The following is a 20,423-nucleotide window of genomic DNA, read 5'->3' as shown; positions in this document are numbered from 1 at the left end:
GACAAGAAGAGACATTGAAAAATAAGAAAGAGTGAAGGAGAGAGTGAAGAAGAAATGACAGAAAATGGTAGAGATGAAGATGTGAAGAAAGGATTAGCAATGGAAGGAAGGAAGCGGAGATATAAACACATAGAAGATGGAAGCAAGTAAGCAAACACGTACATTTCCACAAATGCTTAAAAGAGCTTTAGGGACATTTGATTGGGAAATGCAGCATTGTGACTTTCCATGAGTCTTCTAACTGCTTGAAATTGAGTCACATCCCTCTCAAACTATTCCCCAGCTTTTTTTAACATTCCCCCCCACCACACTCTCTTTCAAGTACCTGAAAGGAATAAAGATTGGACTTTACAGTGGGCCTGCAGGCCATCAGAGCTGGCACGTTGGGATAGGAAGGGATTTCAAAGCTGTGATTCCTTTTTGAAGAGCATCCAACCAGCAGCCTGCTCTCACTCATACCAGTGAGGCTGTCTAAAAACAAGCACTTCTGCTTATCTTATCTGCAGCAGTGCAACATTTTTATTCAATTTCTTTGGCTAACACCATATACATCTTATATTTTAGCACTTATGTAATAGTAAAGGTGAACTGCAATGGAGTTAATTTAAAAACTGGGTTTGTGCTCCCTCCCTGACCCCCTGCCAGCTGGTAGACATAAGTACCACCATACTAATGTAGACCAATGGTCCATCTCACCCAGTATCTGGTTTCCAGCAGTGGCAGGACTGGGTGCTTTACAGTAGTGCTTCTCAACCTTTTTAGACTCAGGGCACTCATCTTTAGATTCAGGGTGCCCCTTGGAAAATGCCAGGTCTTAGTTTTCACTTGTTTTGTGACTACAGAAAAATAATGGAGCAGTTCTGTTGCAGAGAACTCAGAACTCAGAAAGACCACAAAGGTCTGAATGTTTTTGACACTGAATTTGTATGTGAAACCTCCAGGGTTGTCTAACATTATTAATATGGTGTGGCACCCTGTAAAGGATCTCGGCACCACCAGGTTGAGAATTATTGTTTTAAAGAGAGAACAGGGTATATCTAGAGGAGAGGCGGGCAATTATTTGGGCCCACAGACCACATAGGCAGTTCTGGAGAGCTGCTGTGGGCCCGTCAGCACCCCTCACCCCACAAAACAGCTCAGTGTCCACATGCCACCACCAACAGCACATAGCCCTGATCCGAGCCCGCCCTGCCTTTCTAGGCAGTCCAGGGAGTGGGAGCTTCTTTTGGCTCCCTCTGCCACTGGCCCCAGCCCTGTGGTACTGGTGAGGACCCATGCACACGACCCCAACCCTGGCCCGCGCTGTGCCCGTTTCAGACTTGGCCCAACGGAGTGGACCAGCAGCAGACCAGCCAGAAGCTGCCACACAGCTCCAACCCCGGCCTACCCCATGCTTGCTCTGGACCGTCCATCCACATTGAGCAGGAGCAGCGGCTGGGCAGAAGCTGCTGCTGGGCCCAGGAAAAAATATCCCTTCCTCTGCCCTTACCACTGCTAGGCCCTTCTTGCCCGGAGCCTGCACCTGGGTTGCCCTGCTGCTCCTCTTTGTTGCCACCCAGTAGGGCAGTGGTGGCAGTTCAGGGGAGCTGCAGGGCAGCCCAGGTGCTGGCTTTGGGCAACTGCAACAAGAAGGGCCTGGCAGCAGCAAAGGGGAGGGACTGCTTTTCCCCTGCACTGAGCAGCAGCTTCCACCACTACTGCTGTTCAGCATGGGCAGGAAAGTCCAGAGCAGGTGTGGGGTGGGCCAGGGCTGGGGCTACATATGGGTTCTGGCTGGTTCGTCTGCCAGGCCAAGTCCAGAGCAGGCGTGGGGCGGTTTGGGGGCAGTGCTGTGTGCACAGGTCCCTGGCAGTACCATGGGCCAGGGGCCAGTGACAGCAGCCAGTAGTAGTCACCACTGCTGCCTGGGCTGCCTAGAAAGACAGTCCAGCTGCAGAGCTGCCTAAACCCTGATGGATGGCGAGGGAGTGGTAGGACACATCCTGGGAGGGATGGCATCTGGGCCAGGTGGGACCAAGGGACCCACCGCAGACCAGACAAAGTCCCTCTGTTGGGTGCAATCCGGCCTGAGGGTTGTATTTTGCCTACCCATGATCTAGAGTGATCTGTCCTCTGTTCATTACCCTCCTTGCCATCCTCCATCATTGGTTTAGAAATGCCAGAGAATATATCCCTGACTGTTTTGTTTAATAGCTGTTAATAGATCTGTCATCTGTGACTCTGTCTAGTCCCTTTTTTGAACCTGGCTGTACTGCCTGTCTCTCTACCTCTTGTGGTTTTGAGTTCCACAAGTTAACTATGCACTGCTTCAAAAAAGTACTTTCTATTGTTAGTTTTAAACCTGTCTCCTGCCAGTTTTATTGAGTGCCTTGCTCAGCCTTCTCCATTCCAAACTGAAGTCACAGTCTTTTTATTCTCTCCTGTTATGGCAGCTGCTCTTTACCCTGAGCATCTTAATTGACCTTCTCTGTACCTTTTTAAATTCTATTACATTCTTTTTGAAATGTGGAGACCAGAACTGCACACAGTATTCAAGATATAAGCACACCATGAATTTGTATAGTGACATGATGATGGTTTTCGTTTTGTTTTCAATTACCTTCTTAATGATGCCCAGCTTTTTATTGGCTGTTTTTTTTAGTTGCTGCTGTACATTGAGTTGATGTTTCTAGATAATTATCTACAGTGATTTGAAGGTGCTGTTCTCTGGTGCTGAAACAATGGAAGCAATAGTGAGAAGTTTTAGGAAAAAGCCTACTGTAGCTGGGTTGAAACTCTTCCAGGCTAGACAAGAGCCTAATAAGTGCAAAAAATGGGACCTTTCTTCACACGTCACAGTGAAGTGAAAAAGGGTAAGTTTAACCTTGCAGAGAAACAAAACTTGCCTTCAGCGATTCTGGCTACTCTGGAATTACTACTTATATAGACGGAGAGAAGGAAGACTTATAATTTATCATCTGTGAGAATGCACAGCTCTTTGGCTCCTGGGAAATCAAACAGATCTTCAGAATCCCAGTTCCCTTTGTAAAACTGGACTGGAGGAAAAGAAAATGCTGGTCAGTGCACTCAAAATTGAAGACAAGTAGCCAGCAGATACCACCTCTGTGATGGAGGAGGCTCATGATGGACCACAGATTGCTTCCATACAAGCTAACCAATTAGGCTTTATGGTAGCATCAGGAAGATCATTCTTTAGAGCCTTTCAGCTTATGTCCAAATCATAGCAGTCTGTGCATGTGGGAAAGGAGTATAAAGTTTGGGGTTGCAGGTGGACCCACTCCAGACTTCAGGTAGCTTGTTAAGGGCAGACCTGAATGTTGAAAGTAAGTGGCTCAAATTTTCTTTTGAGGTCTTCACATGAGCAGTGTATATAGAAGGCCCATAAACCTCAATTTATCATTTTAATATCTGCTGTCCAGCTGCCTGTTCTCTGTGTGCATTGCAAAGGATGAACAATTGTCCCATGCTCCACTGCTTTCACAAGCGGCTTTCAAAGGGGAAAAAAGAAGAAATTGGGCTGTATGGCATAGCTGTAATATCAAGCAGTTCATCCTGAGGTGATGGGGAGTACTTCATTTGAAGGACAGTTTGTGTGTTCCTTGCTTTCCTTCCACACTTTGGATGGAGACTTCTCCCACTGTTCGAGCACCAGAGAACTCTCTAGGTCATGCATCTACCCCTGTACATGGAGTTAGATAGATGATGCACTTAGGTGTTTGATGCGTTAATTGGTAACACCATCCTTGCTATGTAAAAAGACCTTCCCAGCTGGAGTACTTGAGCAGCATAGTGGCCCCACTGTACATAAGGATCTGGCCCTGTGTTTTTAGCACCAAAAGGAAGCAAAATTTTTTCACCTGTGTTAGCCTTAAAATGGGGCCTGTGTCAGAGTCGGGGAGAAACCAAACCTTTGGAAAGGGGAACAATGTAGTACTTGGCATGCCATTTATTTATTGGAGCAGACGTAAGACCCACATATCTTGACCTGCCTTATTCTTAAATCACTGTGACACCTTAAATTGTTTTAGTGTTTTTTTCCAAAAGCACAGCTGGGCTACGTTTAATTGTTAGAAGAAAGAAGAGAAGGGGCTTAAGAGGAGGGGGAGAGGGGGTCTGTGTAAATAATTCACAAAGAAGAATCCAATTTTGCAGAAACCACAGCCCAAATTAGAGAGAAGGCTGTTGGATTGAAATGATTTCTGTTGTGGTTGTAACATACCACAGTTTGATTTCTGTCCAGATGAAAACATTTGGTTTGCACTTTAGTAAATATTGCAAAATGCTGCCAGCTAATTCTGACGAGTAATGAAATACTGCTTTTGGCAAAACATAGACGCTTTCCATGTTCCCAATTCTACTGTTCTAATCCAAAATCAGATTTTTTTTCCAGATATTTTAATGCCTTTAAATAATCTGAGACAAAAGTGCCTGTAATTTCAGAGGAAACATAATTCCTTTTAATTTAGGAGGTAAAATTGCACATTTCACAAATTTAAACATTTTAATGGCCTCACTTGTCTTCTAAAAGTGCATAAAGAGCATCATTTGTTCTATTGCATCCGCTTTTGAGTTCTCCACCTTTGAGTCTGCAAGTTGTGTAAATAGCTGCCTGAGTGCACGGCAGCTTATTTACATACTCACTAAGTTGTTTGCAAGCCTGAGTTTTGAGTATGCAAAACTGTGCTTGGTTTTGGAGCCTCTTCCTCTGACAATTAGTAAAAGCAATACCAGAAATTAAAAAAAAATCCTATTGTGGTCTGAACGTAGTGTTGTACAAGTAACATTTCACGTTGCCATCAGAGAAGGAGATTACATAAATTTAGCCTAAAGTGATTGTGTGTTGTCCGTTTCTTTGTTTCCCCTGTATAGTTGGTTTCCTTGATGTAGATCTCTCATGTGAGAGAGCAGAGGAAAACACTTGAGAGAGAGGGAGACAGCAAGCCAAGCTGTATTTATGAAACCGCAAATACTGATGGGGCAGCACCTGAAAGTACTTCTAGCACATTTCTAAAAGAAGTGAAAAATTCTCTTTCACTTGCAGCTGTATTGTTATAAAAAGCAGAATATTCTGGCAGTTGCTAGGGAGAGTTCACTTTTGACAAGTGGTGGAAATTTTTTAAATGAGTGAGTAGTTCCTCAGGATCTCTTTTGTGAGCTAGTTTTTCACTGTACAAACACTAATTCTTTGCAGTTAAGCTTTCTTAAAAATGTAGTCTTCCTGCCATTTTTATATCAGTCTGCAAAGTCATTGGTAATCCCTGATAACTCATTTTGGATTGCACCATATGCATTTACTCTCTGTACTGGAGTCTGAATACAAACATCCGGTGACATGGGTGGTATCCTGACCAGTGTGAGTGAGTGATCGTGGCCTTCCTGAAACTATTCAGAGTAACAGGATGGAAGAAGAGGGGTGGGAAGTTTCCTCCAAGTCCCTGCTCAGTTCAGTCATAATTTCTGTATTCTTGACTGCGCGTTACTGGGAGCAGACAGGGAGTGGGTCTTGTGCCCAGGCAAGAGTGATTATGGATAGCTTGGCCAGGTGTCTGTTAACACTACAAAATACAACAGTGTCCTGTCCATTTTACTGTTCATAGTCATGGTTTAATGTTGGTATTCCTTTGGCCAACTTTCATTTCCACTGCTGTGCTGTCTGAGCCCATGTGGCAGCCTTGCCTCTCCACCATTACCCTCGGTCTTGGTTTATCACATCCGTGTCCCTCTTTTTGCCTCTTCCTGTCCAATCACTGCTTTCCTTCCTTTTGGCTTTATTCCTCTTCTGTGGCCTCCATCTCCTGCCACACTAGGATCGCCTCGCCACCTTTGATGCATCATGTGCTTCAGATGTGTTTAAATACAAAACAAACATCAATAGGCATGTCTATCTCCCATGGATCCATTGAGTCTTGGAAGGTTTGTCCACAGTTAGGGATGTGTGTTCATAGGTCATATGACCACACTGCAACTCCTTTGGCTCTTCATCCAAGTGACATGGGGTTCCCAGGCTAGCAGCTGCCCAAAGAACTCTAGTGGCTCACAGCACAAAAAGAGGCTGGTAAAATTTAATACAGCTACAGGCTCTAATAACTCTTATGCAAATTGCCTGCTGGTTTCTTGGGAGGTAGGGAATTATATATGTGGCGTGCTGAGGCATGACACCCACGGCCTTCTGGCTATGCATCTGACATTCTCATCCCTCTCCCCACAAAGGCAAAAGAGATTATTTGAACCTTTGTTTTGTTGTTGTCTATAAAATAAATTCTAATGTCACCATTTAAATTGTCCCAGTTATGCTTTGAGATTTGCATCTCCTGGTGGGAAGTGGGGGGTGGGACAGAGGAGGGGGAGAGGAGAAAACGAGGGGTGAATTTCTGCCTTTGCCTTTTGGCTGGGGAATGTGTGTAAGACTTGCCTAGGCTAGCTGCTACCTACCTATGAGCAGGGCCAATCATACCTTGGTCAAGGAACAAAGATGAAAATTGACTGTTAATTATTTTAAGATAAAAGCTTAGAATTTGCAGAGCATAATAAATCACCAAAAAATTCCAGAGGGGATCCACTGCACGGGTGATCCATACATTTGTCTGTCAGTCTGTCTGCATTTAGCGCTTCTGAAATCTTCCTTTTCCCTGGCTGTTTTGGAAAACGTTATGACTGGCATTGTATTCCGAGTCATTGTGATCTCCCTTTCACATTCCCCTGGTGGAGACCTAAGAGTTGTGTCTGTCCTCATTAGAAAATAAAAGTGTGTTCTTAGCTTGAGCTAGCCAACTGAAGGTAAAATCCTGGCAAAGATGAGGTAGTCTGTAGTGGCCACAAGCTAGTGAGTCAAGCTATAGACGAGTCCCATCCACCTTCAGTAGATCTGATATCTGCAGACCCCTGAATCTGGCTAAACCAGGGGTGGGCAAAATGCGGCCCACGGGCCAGATGTGGCCCACCAACCCATTCTGTCTGGCCTGTGGGTCCCCTAAAAAATTTTAAAAATTAATATTTATGTGCCCCTGGCTGCCTGTCATGCAGCCCTCAATGGCCTGCCAAAACTCAGTATACGACCCTCTGCCCGAAATAATTGCCTACCCCTAGCTAAACTAAGGGATCTTATGGGTTGTTTGGTTTGTACTGGGATCTAGAGGATATTTTTCTTGGTTGGTGACTTCCATCTTCCTTCATACGTTAAAAAAAAATCTTAAGTTGTTAAGTTACCACCCTCATACCTACTGTGTAAAAAGAGCTAATGATATAGACCCTCATTAACAACTTCAAAATTCAATGCAAATGACCAAATTCTGAGACTTAGTGAGAAACCAGCAGAATAAGGCACCCAAGGATATTACATTGTCATATATTTCATGGCTGGTGCTGTTTAGTTTTAGTTATTTATAATATCTCGAGTTTAAGAGTAGTTTTGAGGTAGTGTCTTTTATAAATGCAATGCCCTTGTAGGCCGTGTCCAGACGAGCGCAGGTGTGCAGTATGTGGCACCGCAAACATACTACATGTTCCATTGTTCTCTGGGCTGCAAGGGAGCAGCATGGAGGGTGTTTTTGACCCCTGGATATCCAGGAGTCAAAAAAAATCCCATGAAAAATAAAGTGGAGTGGAACACACAGTGGTAGCGTGTGCTGCCGCCTGGCCGCCCAGAACCACGCTCTGCTGCCAGCCAAGCTCCATACGGCAGGATCACTGGTGTTGCAGCCACAGGAGGTCACCAGGACCTCAGGTAAGGCGGCTGCGGCCAAGCCAGTACTGCCTCCGGCCTCTCTTACCCCACCTGGAGTAACTTGCCACATGCTAAAGCGTGCATGGCACAGGCATTTCCTGGGTAAAACTAGTGGCTGCATAAGATTCACCACCTCTGGTTGTCCCCAGGGAATCAAATGACCACTCACATCTGGACGGCAGCCTTAGAGGCAGTCCTTGCTACACTGCCTTCTTAAAAGAGACCTACAACTATTTTTTTAAATGGGATTCTTTTATTTTTATTTTTTTTGCCTTTAAAAACCTGAATTTTACTTTTTAAAAAAAATATATATTTTTTTACTTGGAAATATCAAGAATGTGAAATTTATTTTTTCTTGAAGGACTCAGCGACATGCTTACCGTTGTTTTCTCATGCCGCTGTTGAGCAAGTTGGCTCTTTTGAAACGTGCACCCTTTTCCAAAATTAAAATGTTAATCAGGGATTGAAATGAAATGCCTGTTAATAAATCAAAACAAATATGAAATGTCTTAAACAAACTATGAACATTTCTTTCCCTGTCACTTGTTTAGCATTAAGTCTCCAAACTCATGCAATGTTGCCATTTCATTAATTCTCCAGTCACCCTAGGTCTTGGGTTTATCTGTCAGAAAGTGGGCTGGTTTTTTTTTTAACTCTGTCTGGGGTGGAAGGGTAACAAGTGCATCCTGGATTATCTGTACTCTCATGTTCAAAGTATGTTAACTAGCTCTGGTTAATTGGCAGTTAATTAACTTGAGTTAAACTGTAGTGTGTGCCACACATGCTTTTTTTTTAAGTGCAAATTTTTGCCTGTATAGTTTAAACTGATTTCCTTTAGTTTCGTGGAAACGCCTTAATATGGACTCTTCAATTGGAGTGGCTTGTTACAATGCAGTTTTAGCAGTGACAAGCCTGATTTAGCCAGTGTTCTTCAGCCTTCTGCACTTGTGCACTTGTTGAACGAAATGGGTTTAATAGCACTGCTTCAGTTAAATCAGCAGAATTTAAGTTGTAGACCAGAGGTTTTCAGTCTCTTGGCTGGTGTACCCTGGCGGTCGGTCGATGAGCGCCGGGAGAGGTGGGGAGTGCCAGCAGCTTTTCCACAGCACTGCTGCATGCCCCCTGGGCCTTCCAAAATACTCCCAGGGGTATGCATACCCCCAGTTGACAACCCCTGTTGTAGACCATTCCACAGTCTAGGGCAGTCATTAAATACTACTATTATATAAGAATAATAAATAAATCAGATATTAATATAAGAAGCAAGCAGGAAAAAGCCAACACCCTTAATTTAAAAATATTTCAGCCTTCCTTATACATAGTAATAATAATTAAAAACAAAAGCTTTAAATGGCCTATGTCCATTTTTTTTCTGTTTTGCAGGTCACCTTTAATAAATCTCTATGAAATGTGGGGGGAGAATACCAGCCTCTCTGTGATACTGCAGAGTTGCTGGATTAGTGTAGTGAGAATTAGTGTGATTCTCCTATATTATTGGAAGCTGCTAGTCTAATTTCCCTAGGCTGGAAATGTACTCCCCAAACAGTCTGAGCTGTCAGAGGGATATAGTTTAAACCTTGTTCATAATTTGAAATTGGAAGAGAATTAAAAAGTGTGCTGTTGCAACTGGAGGTGGTACATTCACGGAATGAGGGTAGAGAGAGTGCCTGCTCAGAGTTAGGTAGGGTATACAGCCCTGTTCTCAACTGAGTTGACCTTTCCTTCCTTTTCTAAGCAGATCCATTCTCTGCTACTGAATTAAAATGTGGTTAACATCACATTTATATATTTCATTATTGCATTATTTTATTGCATGACAGCTAGTATCTGATATGCTTTTTGTTTTGTTTAGTTAGCACCCTAAACAGAATCTTTTTTTTTAATCCATACTAAGCTTGCTTTCTTTACATCCTCTCATGTCATTAATGTGTGTAGTGACCATGCAACTTCACATTTATTTCTAGTTTTCCTGAACAGCACATATACTTCAACATACACTTCAACCCTGTATTCCAGGTTGGATTGTTCTGCCACTGTGTTTCTATTTTCCCCAAAATATTTGATTTCTTGAAGCCAAGCAGCTATTAAACTATGAAACTGGGCTCCTTAGTGGTTGCAGTGACTTTTGCTTTCCTGCCATTGTTTGTATAGCATTAATAATAATGACGATACCAAACATTGTGAACCTTGGCACCAAGTCATAGAATGAGCTGATACAGCATACGGAGCCAGTAATTCTTGGATTCCTATTGCAGACTTGTGTGGAGGGAAGAAAAAGGGAAACATACTTGTCAGGCAGAATTGTCCCAGGTTATTGCTTCCTTGTCCAAATGGAACAATTCTTTTTTCCCATCCCCTGCCCCCCTCCCCCTTCCCCTTTTCCCAATTGCTTCTTGCCTTCCTTAAATGCTTGCTTATAGTATGCTTTAATGTTCCTGTCCTGAGTAAAAAGCCCCACTATTCATTTGAAGTAAATTGTGTTGATTCTCATGCCTTGAGAATGACTTTTGAACCTTGGCTCTGCTGATCCTTATTCTACAGACGTGGGAAGGTCCGGGTATATACTAAACCAGTAGGTAGGCAAACTATTAAGTGTAGTTTCTCTGGTTATTCTCTCCGTCATCTTATAAGTCTGTATATGTACCTGTCTATATATAGGGAAAGAACCCTAGCAGTATGTGCCAGCTGTACCCCTGCTGATGTCCAGTGCACTAGCTGACAGTAGAGGGGATCTGTTTTCTAAAAACAGCATTGGTCCTAGGGCAGCGTCTTGTCACCAGGGACTGCTGCTTCCAACCCAGCCCCCTGTTGCATGCTGCAAATCTCCACATCCTCAGCAACAGGCAGATGCTGTTGAGGGAATAGATGGAACGAGGAAGGCTGTAGGACTCTGGGGATACCTCCTCTGCAGTGCTGGCAGCAGTGTGCTGTGGATTCCCCAAGGTGTTCAAGCCTGATTCAGTCTCTTTGTGGGCTGCAGCTGGCCCTGTGGTCACCTAGGGAGAGGAGGTAGAATCATCCATGCTTTATTCAGCCTAGCGAATATCTGAAAGAACCATCCATGCCTGTTGGTGGATCTAGAGTTTTGAAAAGTAGGTGCAATGACATAATTGCATATAAAACAACATACATTTTCTCCAGTTAAAAATAAACTAGAAGATATACTAATATGCTAGGGGCCTAGGGCTGTATTATTCAGTTCAAGAATGAAGTAAAAACAAATATAACTTCATTGGAATGAGTTAAAAAACAATCTTCAGGACTGTGAAATAGGAGCTTCATTACCAGGAGCAGCGAACAGACTGCAGAATTGCAGGAGAAAGAATAGCTTGATGCGCGGAACATTAAGACCATTAGAAAGAGAGGGTCATTAGCACCTGTGGAATGAAGCGTTTAGTAGGGATCAGGTAGATTATAATGAGCCATGGAGTCAAGTAACTCCCTCAGCACTGCCTGACTAGAAATTCTGCTGCCACTGCCAAGTAGTTGGTTTGAAACTTTGGGTGGACCAGGACTGGGGAGTGAGAGTACACCAGTACACACCCCAGATCCACCCCAGTCCATGCCCACTAAAAAGCTGTGTGTGCATGGGAAGGAAGGGGAGAGAAGAGGTTTGAGTAGGAGCTAAGAAGAGGAACAGGTCTGTGGGTGGACCCAAGGCCAGTGAAAGTGGGCAGTAGGGTCCACTTATCTACTGCCACTGCTCTGTATGTAGCCTTTAGCTACAAGCTCTTTCCCTGGCCAAAGGTCTTGATGTGCTGCCAAGAAGGGGAAACTTGGTGGAGTTTTCCCTGCTCATCCCCCTTTTCCTTGTGTTGGGAATGAGTGTACTAGGGTGTAAGAGATGAATTGCTTTATCCCTTGTTTTCGACTTCTATGGAGTTGTTGTTTGTTTGTTTCTGTTCTTCTGAAAAACCTTTGTGTGCATAACTGAACAGCCTGCTCTTTAAGGCATCTGGGATCTGGGATTGAGTGGAAGACTCCTCTTAAAGTAGCAGCTCTGACATTTGAGATAAAGGAGGATAGGATGCCTATTAACTGTCATTACTAGCAACAGTATCCACACAGGAAGGACTTCCTATGCAGGAGGTAAATTTTAATTTTAATCTTGAGTTATTCCTTCAGTTTTAAGTTGTTGCCTGCCATCCACACCAAACAGTGCATTTCAAAGTGTTTATGCTTGTGTGCATGAGTCCTTTGAGAAGGCCCACAGTTTGAAAGCTGAGAGAGAGAAGGACAGTATGGGAACTAGGCACTGCATGGGAAATCGAGACCCTAGTTCTCTTCTGTTCTTCACATGAGCTTCAACAGGTCCCTTAACCTCGTAACCTCTTTGTGGCTCAGTTTTCTCTTTCTCAGCATTAGCCCTTTGAGATATGCGAGTGGAAAGCACTGTGAACACTAAACGTCATTACTTCGAGCAGGATTACTCTTCTGACATTTTTCTGAGGCACAGAGTGGCTTATCTGTGGTCCCTTCAATCCAAATTCAGCAAAACACGCAATCTCCTCCTTTAAATCAGCAGTGTTGAGCAAAGGACTTGGGTACTTGAGCACTCAACTTGAGCCCAAGTCTGAAGTACTTTTGTTGGATCCCTTTTGTGAAACCATTATTGAACACATGCAATAACGTGACCTGCCTCCCCTTCCTTGTTCACTCTCAATGGTTTTATCACTAAATTAGATTACAATTTATACTGGTAGTGCAGAGGGGTATTGAGTAATGTTAACAAGTCATCTCTTCATAATGCTCAGGTTCTCCAGCCCTTCCCAGCAACATGGTATATTTTGGAAGCTCTCAGGATGAGGAGGAAGAAGAAGAAGAAGAAGATGAGTCAGAGGACACAAAGGCAGCCACCAATAATGCTTCATCTTCATGCCATTCAACCCCCAGGAAAGGAAAAACGCATAAGCAGATTCTAAATGGGCATGGTAAGTCCCAAATCTTATTGGGAAAGTTGCCTAATAAAAAAGGATAAAAACTGAGCTCTGGGAGAAAACTGGTACTGCTTATCATATGAAATTGGTCTGGAATGGAACGGCAGTCTTCCATTTCTTCTCCCAGTCTCTGTCTAGAGTCTGCTTTCTATCTGCTCATGGGAGAAGTATAAATGAGGGACCAGGCAATGCTTCAAGCAACACAGTGAGAATAGTTCTGCTAATGTCTCAAGCTATTATTTGGCATTCCCTAGCTGCCTGGACACAGGTATTTAATCTGGAATGATTTGATTTTAAGTTACAAATAAGGCAAAAATACTCAATAAATATAACCAAAATGCACATCTAAGAGGCAGCATTGTTATTCCCCATGGGATATTGCCCACCTCACTTGCAGCTGGGTTTTTAAGCTTCTCTGTTAATGCAGCTGGTAACACAAGATTTTATTCTTGCAGATCACATCAGTTATTTTTTTGCAAATCGGCAGAGATGCCTTAGTCGCAGCATATATTCTTCACATGGCCTTTGTGTCATCCAGATAAATTGATCAATGTCATGTGTTACGTCGGCTTGAAAGATTTACTCAACACCTCCTCGCCCAAAGGACTAAGCCTAGTGGCCAGAGAGAAAAATATCTGGGTTGCCATCCCCCCCTCCCACCAAAATCATTCATCATTCAGTTTGCATCAGCACCTCACCCTGTTAAACTAATGCTGCTGCTCCTCACAGCAAGCCAGCATTGGTTCTCTATTCCCTTCCCCACTATCCCTGAGGTGGGAAGAGCCTTGTAATGACCCCCTGAGCAGCTCCTCTCCTCTCATCAGAAAAGAAGATTTGTTTCTGTTTCAAGCTTTTTAGGAGGATGAGGAAGGTTGGGGCAGTTCTTGCTTTCATCTTCTTCCTTAGCTGAGGAAGATACTAATAGGTCCAGGCTATTCCAAATATGAGTGGCTGCTTTTCCAAACAGTTTTTTCTTTACAGAGAGCTGCTTCTGGTATCCAACCTATTTTGTGTGGCTGGCTGGAGCTGTTTCCATTGCATTCTAAAACTCTTGAGTTTACTTCTTTATTCATGGATTGGTTGCAGAGGGGTAGAAGGGGATAGGATGCTTTCCAGTACTTTAGCTCACAGGCTTTTTAGAGTTGTTTGGCTCCAAACACCTTCAGCTGCCACATCAAGACTTTATGCTTTGGGTTCATTGTAAATAAAACCGTGTGCTTCACCACTAGTAAAGTGGCAAGTGCAAAGTTGCATGCAGGAACGAAAGAAATTCTCCATACTCTTAACACAGAACTTCTGGCTTTAAATACGTATGTTGTGCCAAAAGATTTATGGTAAGTTCCTTGAGACTGTGGCTGCAATTTGGGACTTTGAAACTAGTTTGAAACCACAGGTTCCTGAAAACTCCACTGGAGCAAAGGGCTAATTTTTTTTTTTTGGTTTTTTTGGTTTTTTTGTTTTGCCTGTAATATGGCTTGATCTTCTTTGTCAGTACAGAGGACAGCCAGCATGAGTGAAACTTTTGCATTAAGGGTTATACCAGAGACCTTTCTGCAATATGTGGGGTCTATGTGAAATGTTTTTCAGAGGTTTTGAAATACAAAACACCACCTTTTTTCTATGTTGAAAACTGCCTTGTGAGTAAGTCCAGTTTTCTCTGTCTGTCATCTTTGTTTTGCCCATGGAAGTTTTCTTTGTGAATAACATAGGCTGTGGTTCATGTGCATCTCTTTCCATGAGACCACAAGCAAGGCCAACAGGGGACGACTGCACCAAATTAGTTCAATCTAGCGTGAGAGTCAGTTTTTAATTAAAGCCTTCTGTTTTTACCATAGAGCATGTATTCAAGCATTTTAGGCTTGATAATCTTGATGGTTTGCTATGACATATAGCAGCAAAGCTTCCAAGCTTGATTTATGTTATAAGACAGGGTCAACTGATTTCTTCTTAGGAAAAGGGACAGATCAACTATCTAGGGTATAATGGCTATTTTCTACTAGCCATGTAGCAGCCTGTAGCATTTTTGGTGTGTAGAGCTCAGAATACACCATTCTTACAAATTATCTGTCCACATATTTTTAACCTGTTGAGCCTTCTATTTGAAGTTTGCCTCAACAGAAAATGGATGGATGTGTTTAAAAATGTATATATGCATGAATAGGCTTTTTCAAGGGATTTGAGACAGTGAGTATACGATGCAATCTCTGAATGCTCTGCTGCATTCACAGAGATAATTATAGAATTTTATGATTGCCTATATTTTTATTCCCACTTCCTTGGTACTTTGGACATTCTCTGGTCATTTAGCTTCCATGTAGGGTAGAAGAATGTTTAGCAAGGGGAAGTGACTGGCTGCCAACCACCTTTGTGCTAGAGTGAAGAGTAACATACATGATAGTATGCTGGGTCTAAAATCTAAGTGCACACAGCAATAGTTTTGTGATTAAACATTTTTCTAAGATATTGCTGCAGTTACCATAAGAAAAAATGGTAGGTCTTTGCTTTTGAAAACTAGTTCTATATCATTGCCACATTGAGCTGACCAGGGTAGATCTGGTGGGACGTTAGAATGAGTTTGCAGACATTCCTGATAAAGTCTCAAAGTGGAATCTTTTGGAGACTTCTTGCTTTGGTCAGGCAGTAGAATAACTAACCAGAGTAGCCTCCCCAAGCATCAACGTGGGAGGTGGGGTAAGAAAATAACAGCTGGTGCTACAGGCATGCGAGTGGCATGGCAGCAGCCAGAAGTGGCCACTGCCTGTGCATTGCTGGTGCCCAGCTGCCTTGTTATGTGTCTTTGATCAGACATTAATGTTTGGTTGTTGGAAGGTGACATCTTATGTCCTGTGTGCTGTTTTAGGTGTGTCCTATGGAATCTGCCTGTGTATTATGTATGAGATCTTCAATAATTTTCCTTTTATGCATGCTCTTGCGTGTTCAAATTTATAATAAGTAAAATAAAGCCAGCAAGAGAGCAGCCTTGTTAGGAAGAGTTGAGCTGCTTTTCTTCTGAAGTAAAACATTTGTATTTGCTTGCAAAAGAAACTGTTCTTCTGTATCTTTTTAAAATGGACAGCTATGTTTATGTCAACTTGCTTGCTCGTGAACCAGTTCTACGTGCACTTTCTACAATGTCTAGCAAATTAAGCAGCAAAACTACCAGCAATTTTTTCCCCTCCCTCCATTGAGTGGATCATTTTAGGGGGAGGATGTTTTGAGTAAGCCTTCTAGAGCTAAATGCGGAATTGTATTCCGAGTCAGAAGGTTTTTAATTGCTTTAGGATTCATACCAGGGTTAAAATGGTGAAAGGCCAGAAACTAATCAATTGAATCAGTTGGTTTCCACAATGCAGCTGACTTCAAAGAGTATTTTCCCAGCTAAGAGACCACGTGAACCTTCAGCAAGAATAAAGAAATCTCTCTTTCTGTTATAGCATGTAAATCTATTCTGGTATAATTTTACAGAATGTGCATTAAGGGGGTCTCTCCTTTTTCTTTAGGGAAAAAAAAGACGTGGTTGCCTTTAACGTCAAGCTTCCAACTATGTATTAAGGAAGCTTGTGGTGAATTCTTAATTAAAGTATAGGAAATTGGGGAGGCTGTGCATTGTGGTGATTAGAACAGAAGTTCAGGATGCTGGGTCTTAATTGCAACTGAACTATGAACTAATTTTGACCTTAAGCACATACTTCTTTAATTGTCATTAGGAATGCGTCTAAAATGTCCGTGTATTTGCCCAAATTGGGAATGTTGAGACCCAGGGAATATTTCTGGTCTACTTTTGTTATTTTATACATCTCTCCTGTTCCTCAGTGTACCTGTGTGATGTTCTATGGCTTAATCCAGTGGTTCTCAACCATTTTAGAGTCAAAGCCCTCTTCCAAAAGTTTTCAGAATTTCAGCAGTACTTAAATTAATATAAATATACTATGGATACTATAATATTAGCATTGTAGTCATATTCTTAACATGCTACTTATTAATTATATTGTTATATTATAATAGATTATAGAACATAATATAAGTGTTCAAGCTCTCCAAGGAGACAGCCCATCTGTCTCTGCCTGGGCCTTCCTAAGTTTGCTCCCAGCATGGCACCGGGATGCCCTGCACATGGGTTCAGGTAATCACTGGGGACCAGGAACTGATTATTCTAGGGCAGTTGCCCCTGAACTCCATTCCTGCGACCAAAATGAACAGAGCCAAGGAGCACCCAAGCTGCAGGCATGAGGTGCCTGACAGTACACACAGTGGGGAGTGGGGGGAGCACGGAGGGTATTGGAGGGGCACAGGGGTAGGCAACAGAACACACGACATCTGGGAGGAGGGAGGGTGAGCCCCTTCTCACTTCTTGGTCTGTAGCTGACTGGGCAAGCATAGCCCCTGCTCCTGAGGCAGCTGCTCCAGGGAATTGCATACCAGTCCAGAACCCCTGGCCTTGGGAACATGTGAGTGGGTGGACAAGTCCGTCTAAAGAAAACTGCTCCCACTCCACATGTGCCTACCTGTGACAGTGCACTGCTCAGAGCAGCCAGTATATGGGCTGTGATGGGGTGAGGGGGGGCAGCTGTGGGTGCCCCTTGTTTGCTGGACTCTGGGGCTGGTGGGGTGGGGGTGGTGAGCAGTGTGCCTACCTCTTTGCATGGGGGCCAGGCACTGCAGCTCTTACAAGGATCTTGCAGGACCCCGATTAAGAGTCACTGGCCTGAATGCATACAGTTAAAACAGAATAGGCAGGAAAAATAAAGCAACCACCTAAGTAAGGAACAGCCCCTCAAACACAACAGCCAGATCTACAGCCACAAAAATGAAGTCCTCAGCCTCAAGTCTTGTGAGTGGGCAGATGGGCAAGGTGAAAAAGAGGACGTGAAAAGACTGGCCTGTTAAAAGATAGGCTCTGAAGATAGGGAAGGGAGAATCACTGCCTGGTCTGCAGCAAGCTGTAACTTGGTTCCCCAGTAAGATAGGGGAGCACCTGGGCTAATTCACACTTAGCTAGACACCTGCAGGGAATCTCAAACATAGGTAAGAGTCTCTCTGCTTTCAGTCCATTTCTATGAGTTTTACATACCTTTTGGCAAAATAAATCATGGTTTGTTTAGGAGAAGCACCTTCTCTGTTGCCATTTGCTGTTACTATGTCAGGCTCCTGAAAGCAAAACCATCATTGGGGAGTGGAGGTGGGACAGTAACATGGGCAGACCTTATTGGAGAGTGATTGATCCAGGGAGTGGCATGACCTGGCTGCCTGAAAGGTGGACGCTGAGGACTGGAAAGCTCTCAATGGAGGACTGTTGCAAAGAAAACCCCCTAAATTACCTGACTGTAAAAACTCTGTGTTTAGCCTAACTACTTTCAACACAAAGGCTTTATGATTCATTATGTCTGGCATCAGTAATAAAAAGATTTCAGACAAGGAAGAGAGCCATCTGTTTGTGGAACTACTTCACCTAAGACGATCTGTTTTACTTTCAGTGCATACCAGTTTTCTAAGCTAGACAGTTGAGTTTTCTCTACTCCCAAGCAAAATCTGTGAACTACAGCAGTCCTTACACACAGCTCTTCTCTGCAACGGAGAATACTAGTTTGCTCAGTGCACGCTGGGGTCTAACTATATTTGAAATGGCTGCAGTCCCATGCTCTGGAATATTATCTCTCTAGAACATGGTTTGTCAGACATTTTCAAAGACAACGACAGCTTTGGTCTGCCATGGATGTGTGCTTGGAGCTTCCTTTGAAGGGATCTAAAAACCAGATCTAGCAAATATATTTATGTTCTAACATAAGCCTCGGGTAAAGGAAACATCATTGGAAATACCATGCTGTGTTTAGTACAGTTCCTTCCATTGAGCAGATGAAACATAAAACGTTTTAGTTCCCAATTTGCAAAGGGAAATTTAGCACGTTTCAGAACCAATGCAGTACACTGTTCAAGTGCAGAAAACTGGGACACACTTATTTGTCACTTCAGTGTATTGTTCAGTGTATTTTTTAACCTGTTGTGCTGTAAGTCGCAACACTTGTAGATGCCAGCATTCCTGAGTATTTGTATGAGAATCCTGAATGTGCATCTGTGTGCACATTTCCTCTTTTAGTTTTAGGTTTAATTGAATCTATATCTGGGTGTATGTGCTCAAGAGGCTTAAGTTCTATTGGCACAGATGTAACTAGCATTTCTGACTCCCTGGGCAGGGGAGCCAGGGTTGGAGGGTGTGGGGGATGTTGCTGAGCTGCTGCTGCCTCTAAATTGGTGCCTGAGGATTTTCCACTCCTAGTTATGTGCCTGTCTGTTGGACTTCACACCACAAGAAAAATATCTGCTGTTTCTTGCCACAGTGCGATTATGAGAGCATTTGGGAGGTGCAGTACTAGTCTAGCAAATGTATTGGCAATTATTTGCATGATTTCACAGCCTTTTATTGAAATATTGTGGAACCAGTAATTGCTGCACTTAGTTTTTCTGGAAAAAAAAGCAACACAGAAGTGACCATTTCTGCAGTAATTTTGTTTTGATATGCAAATTAAGCAGGCCACATTTGGGGGCTGACATTTTTTAGTAGCTGAGGTGAACGACCTGTGAAAAGTATGGGGAGACTGAAAATGTTATAAAATAGTTCAAAGCTGAGTGAAAGATTTGTGTACATAGGCTGTGGGATTACATGGCTAGTAAGTGAGTGTAGCAGGATATGTGTTGGAATAAGGCAGCTCTACATTTTAGCTTTACTCTTTTTTCAAAACAAAGATATATTTTACAGCTGTACTGTCCCATCTACTCCTCTAAGCACGTACTTGTTTATGCAGTTTTAGGTTATGTACTTGTTGGCTGCAAGAAATTTCCCTTGCAGTCCACTGGATGGCACTGTTTTTTATGCAGGTGCCCTTCCTAGCCTATCCCAAATCCGGCTGAGGCTAGATACAGATATTGCACATAATCTAGAGTAAGTGATCAAAAATTGAACCAAGCCTGTAATCGTACAGACATTCGAGGCACATAGTCTAAAATGGCAGAACCTGGCCTAAGATAGTCTTGGATTGATGTGTACTCAAACTTATTTGTATTAAGTTAGTCTACTGCATCAAACTTCTTTACCAGATCCACTATCAAATCATGTTAGGTTGCTGTCTGCTGGTATGCCAGGTGCCTTTACACCCCCTCCACCACTTGCCTTGCCTTGTAGGGAGGCGTACAAGCTTCTGCCTGTGCTCAGCTGCTCCAGCCAAGTGCTCAGCTGGCCCCTCCTTCAGGCTCACAAAGCAGAGTGAGCACAGTGCCTGAGAATGGCTTGCCCTGCAGCTCGGTCAGGCTTCCTGGGTCTCTGCCCACTCGTGGGGTACAGAAGCACAACCATGGGCAGGTGCAGCTCCAGGGAGTGGATTCACTTGCAGTGGACAGGCAAGCACGGTTGCCTCTGTCTGCCTGCAGCTGACATGCTGGCAGCGGGAGGAGGCATGCTTACCAGTGCCCGGCAGCTAATCAAGGGTGGATCAGATGCTGGGATGCACTCTGCAACTTCTGGTATCCTGACATTCCCATGCTGGGAGGCATGGAGGATCGACCCTAGCCTGCTGGCCTTGGCCAGTGCAGGCAGCCTGTGTGCCTCCTCATCAAAGGGTGAACGTGTGTTTTGTTCGCTCTGGAACTTACCCTACACCAATTAAAGAAATCTGTGTAAGTTTAATCGATTCTGCCTTGGGCTTTTTGAACATATGTACCTAGTCTAAGTTATAGGTGTAGAAGTCCTTGGTAAGTTTTCTTGACTTAAG

The 20,423-nt window shown here is 43.4% G+C and overlaps 1 protein-coding gene across 2 annotated transcripts in view; it reads left to right on the top strand.

Moving 5' to 3' along the window:
- Window positions 1–20,423, top strand: part of JARID2 (jumonji and AT-rich interaction domain containing 2) — a 311,197-nt gene that overhangs the window by 230,067 nt on the left and 60,707 nt on the right. The window contains exon 5 of one of the 2 annotated variants that reach the window (XM_090039249.1): window positions 12,478–12,654. The exons of the other annotated variant lie outside the window; for it this stretch is intronic. Within the exon in view, the coding sequence (XP_089895375.1) occupies window positions 12,478–12,654 (177 nt within the window). The remainder of the gene's footprint in view (window positions 1–12,477; window positions 12,655–20,423) is intronic. 2 annotated transcript variants of the gene reach the window in all.

The sequence above is a fragment of the Crocodylus siamensis genome, chromosome 3 (assembly GCF_052110815.1).
Source record: "Crocodylus siamensis isolate JL-2025a chromosome 3, ASM5211081v1, whole genome shotgun sequence".
In the NCBI taxonomy this organism is placed as follows: Eukaryota; Metazoa; Chordata; order Crocodylia; family Crocodylidae; genus Crocodylus; species Crocodylus siamensis.
This window is presented reverse-complemented; position numbering and strand designations above follow the sequence as displayed.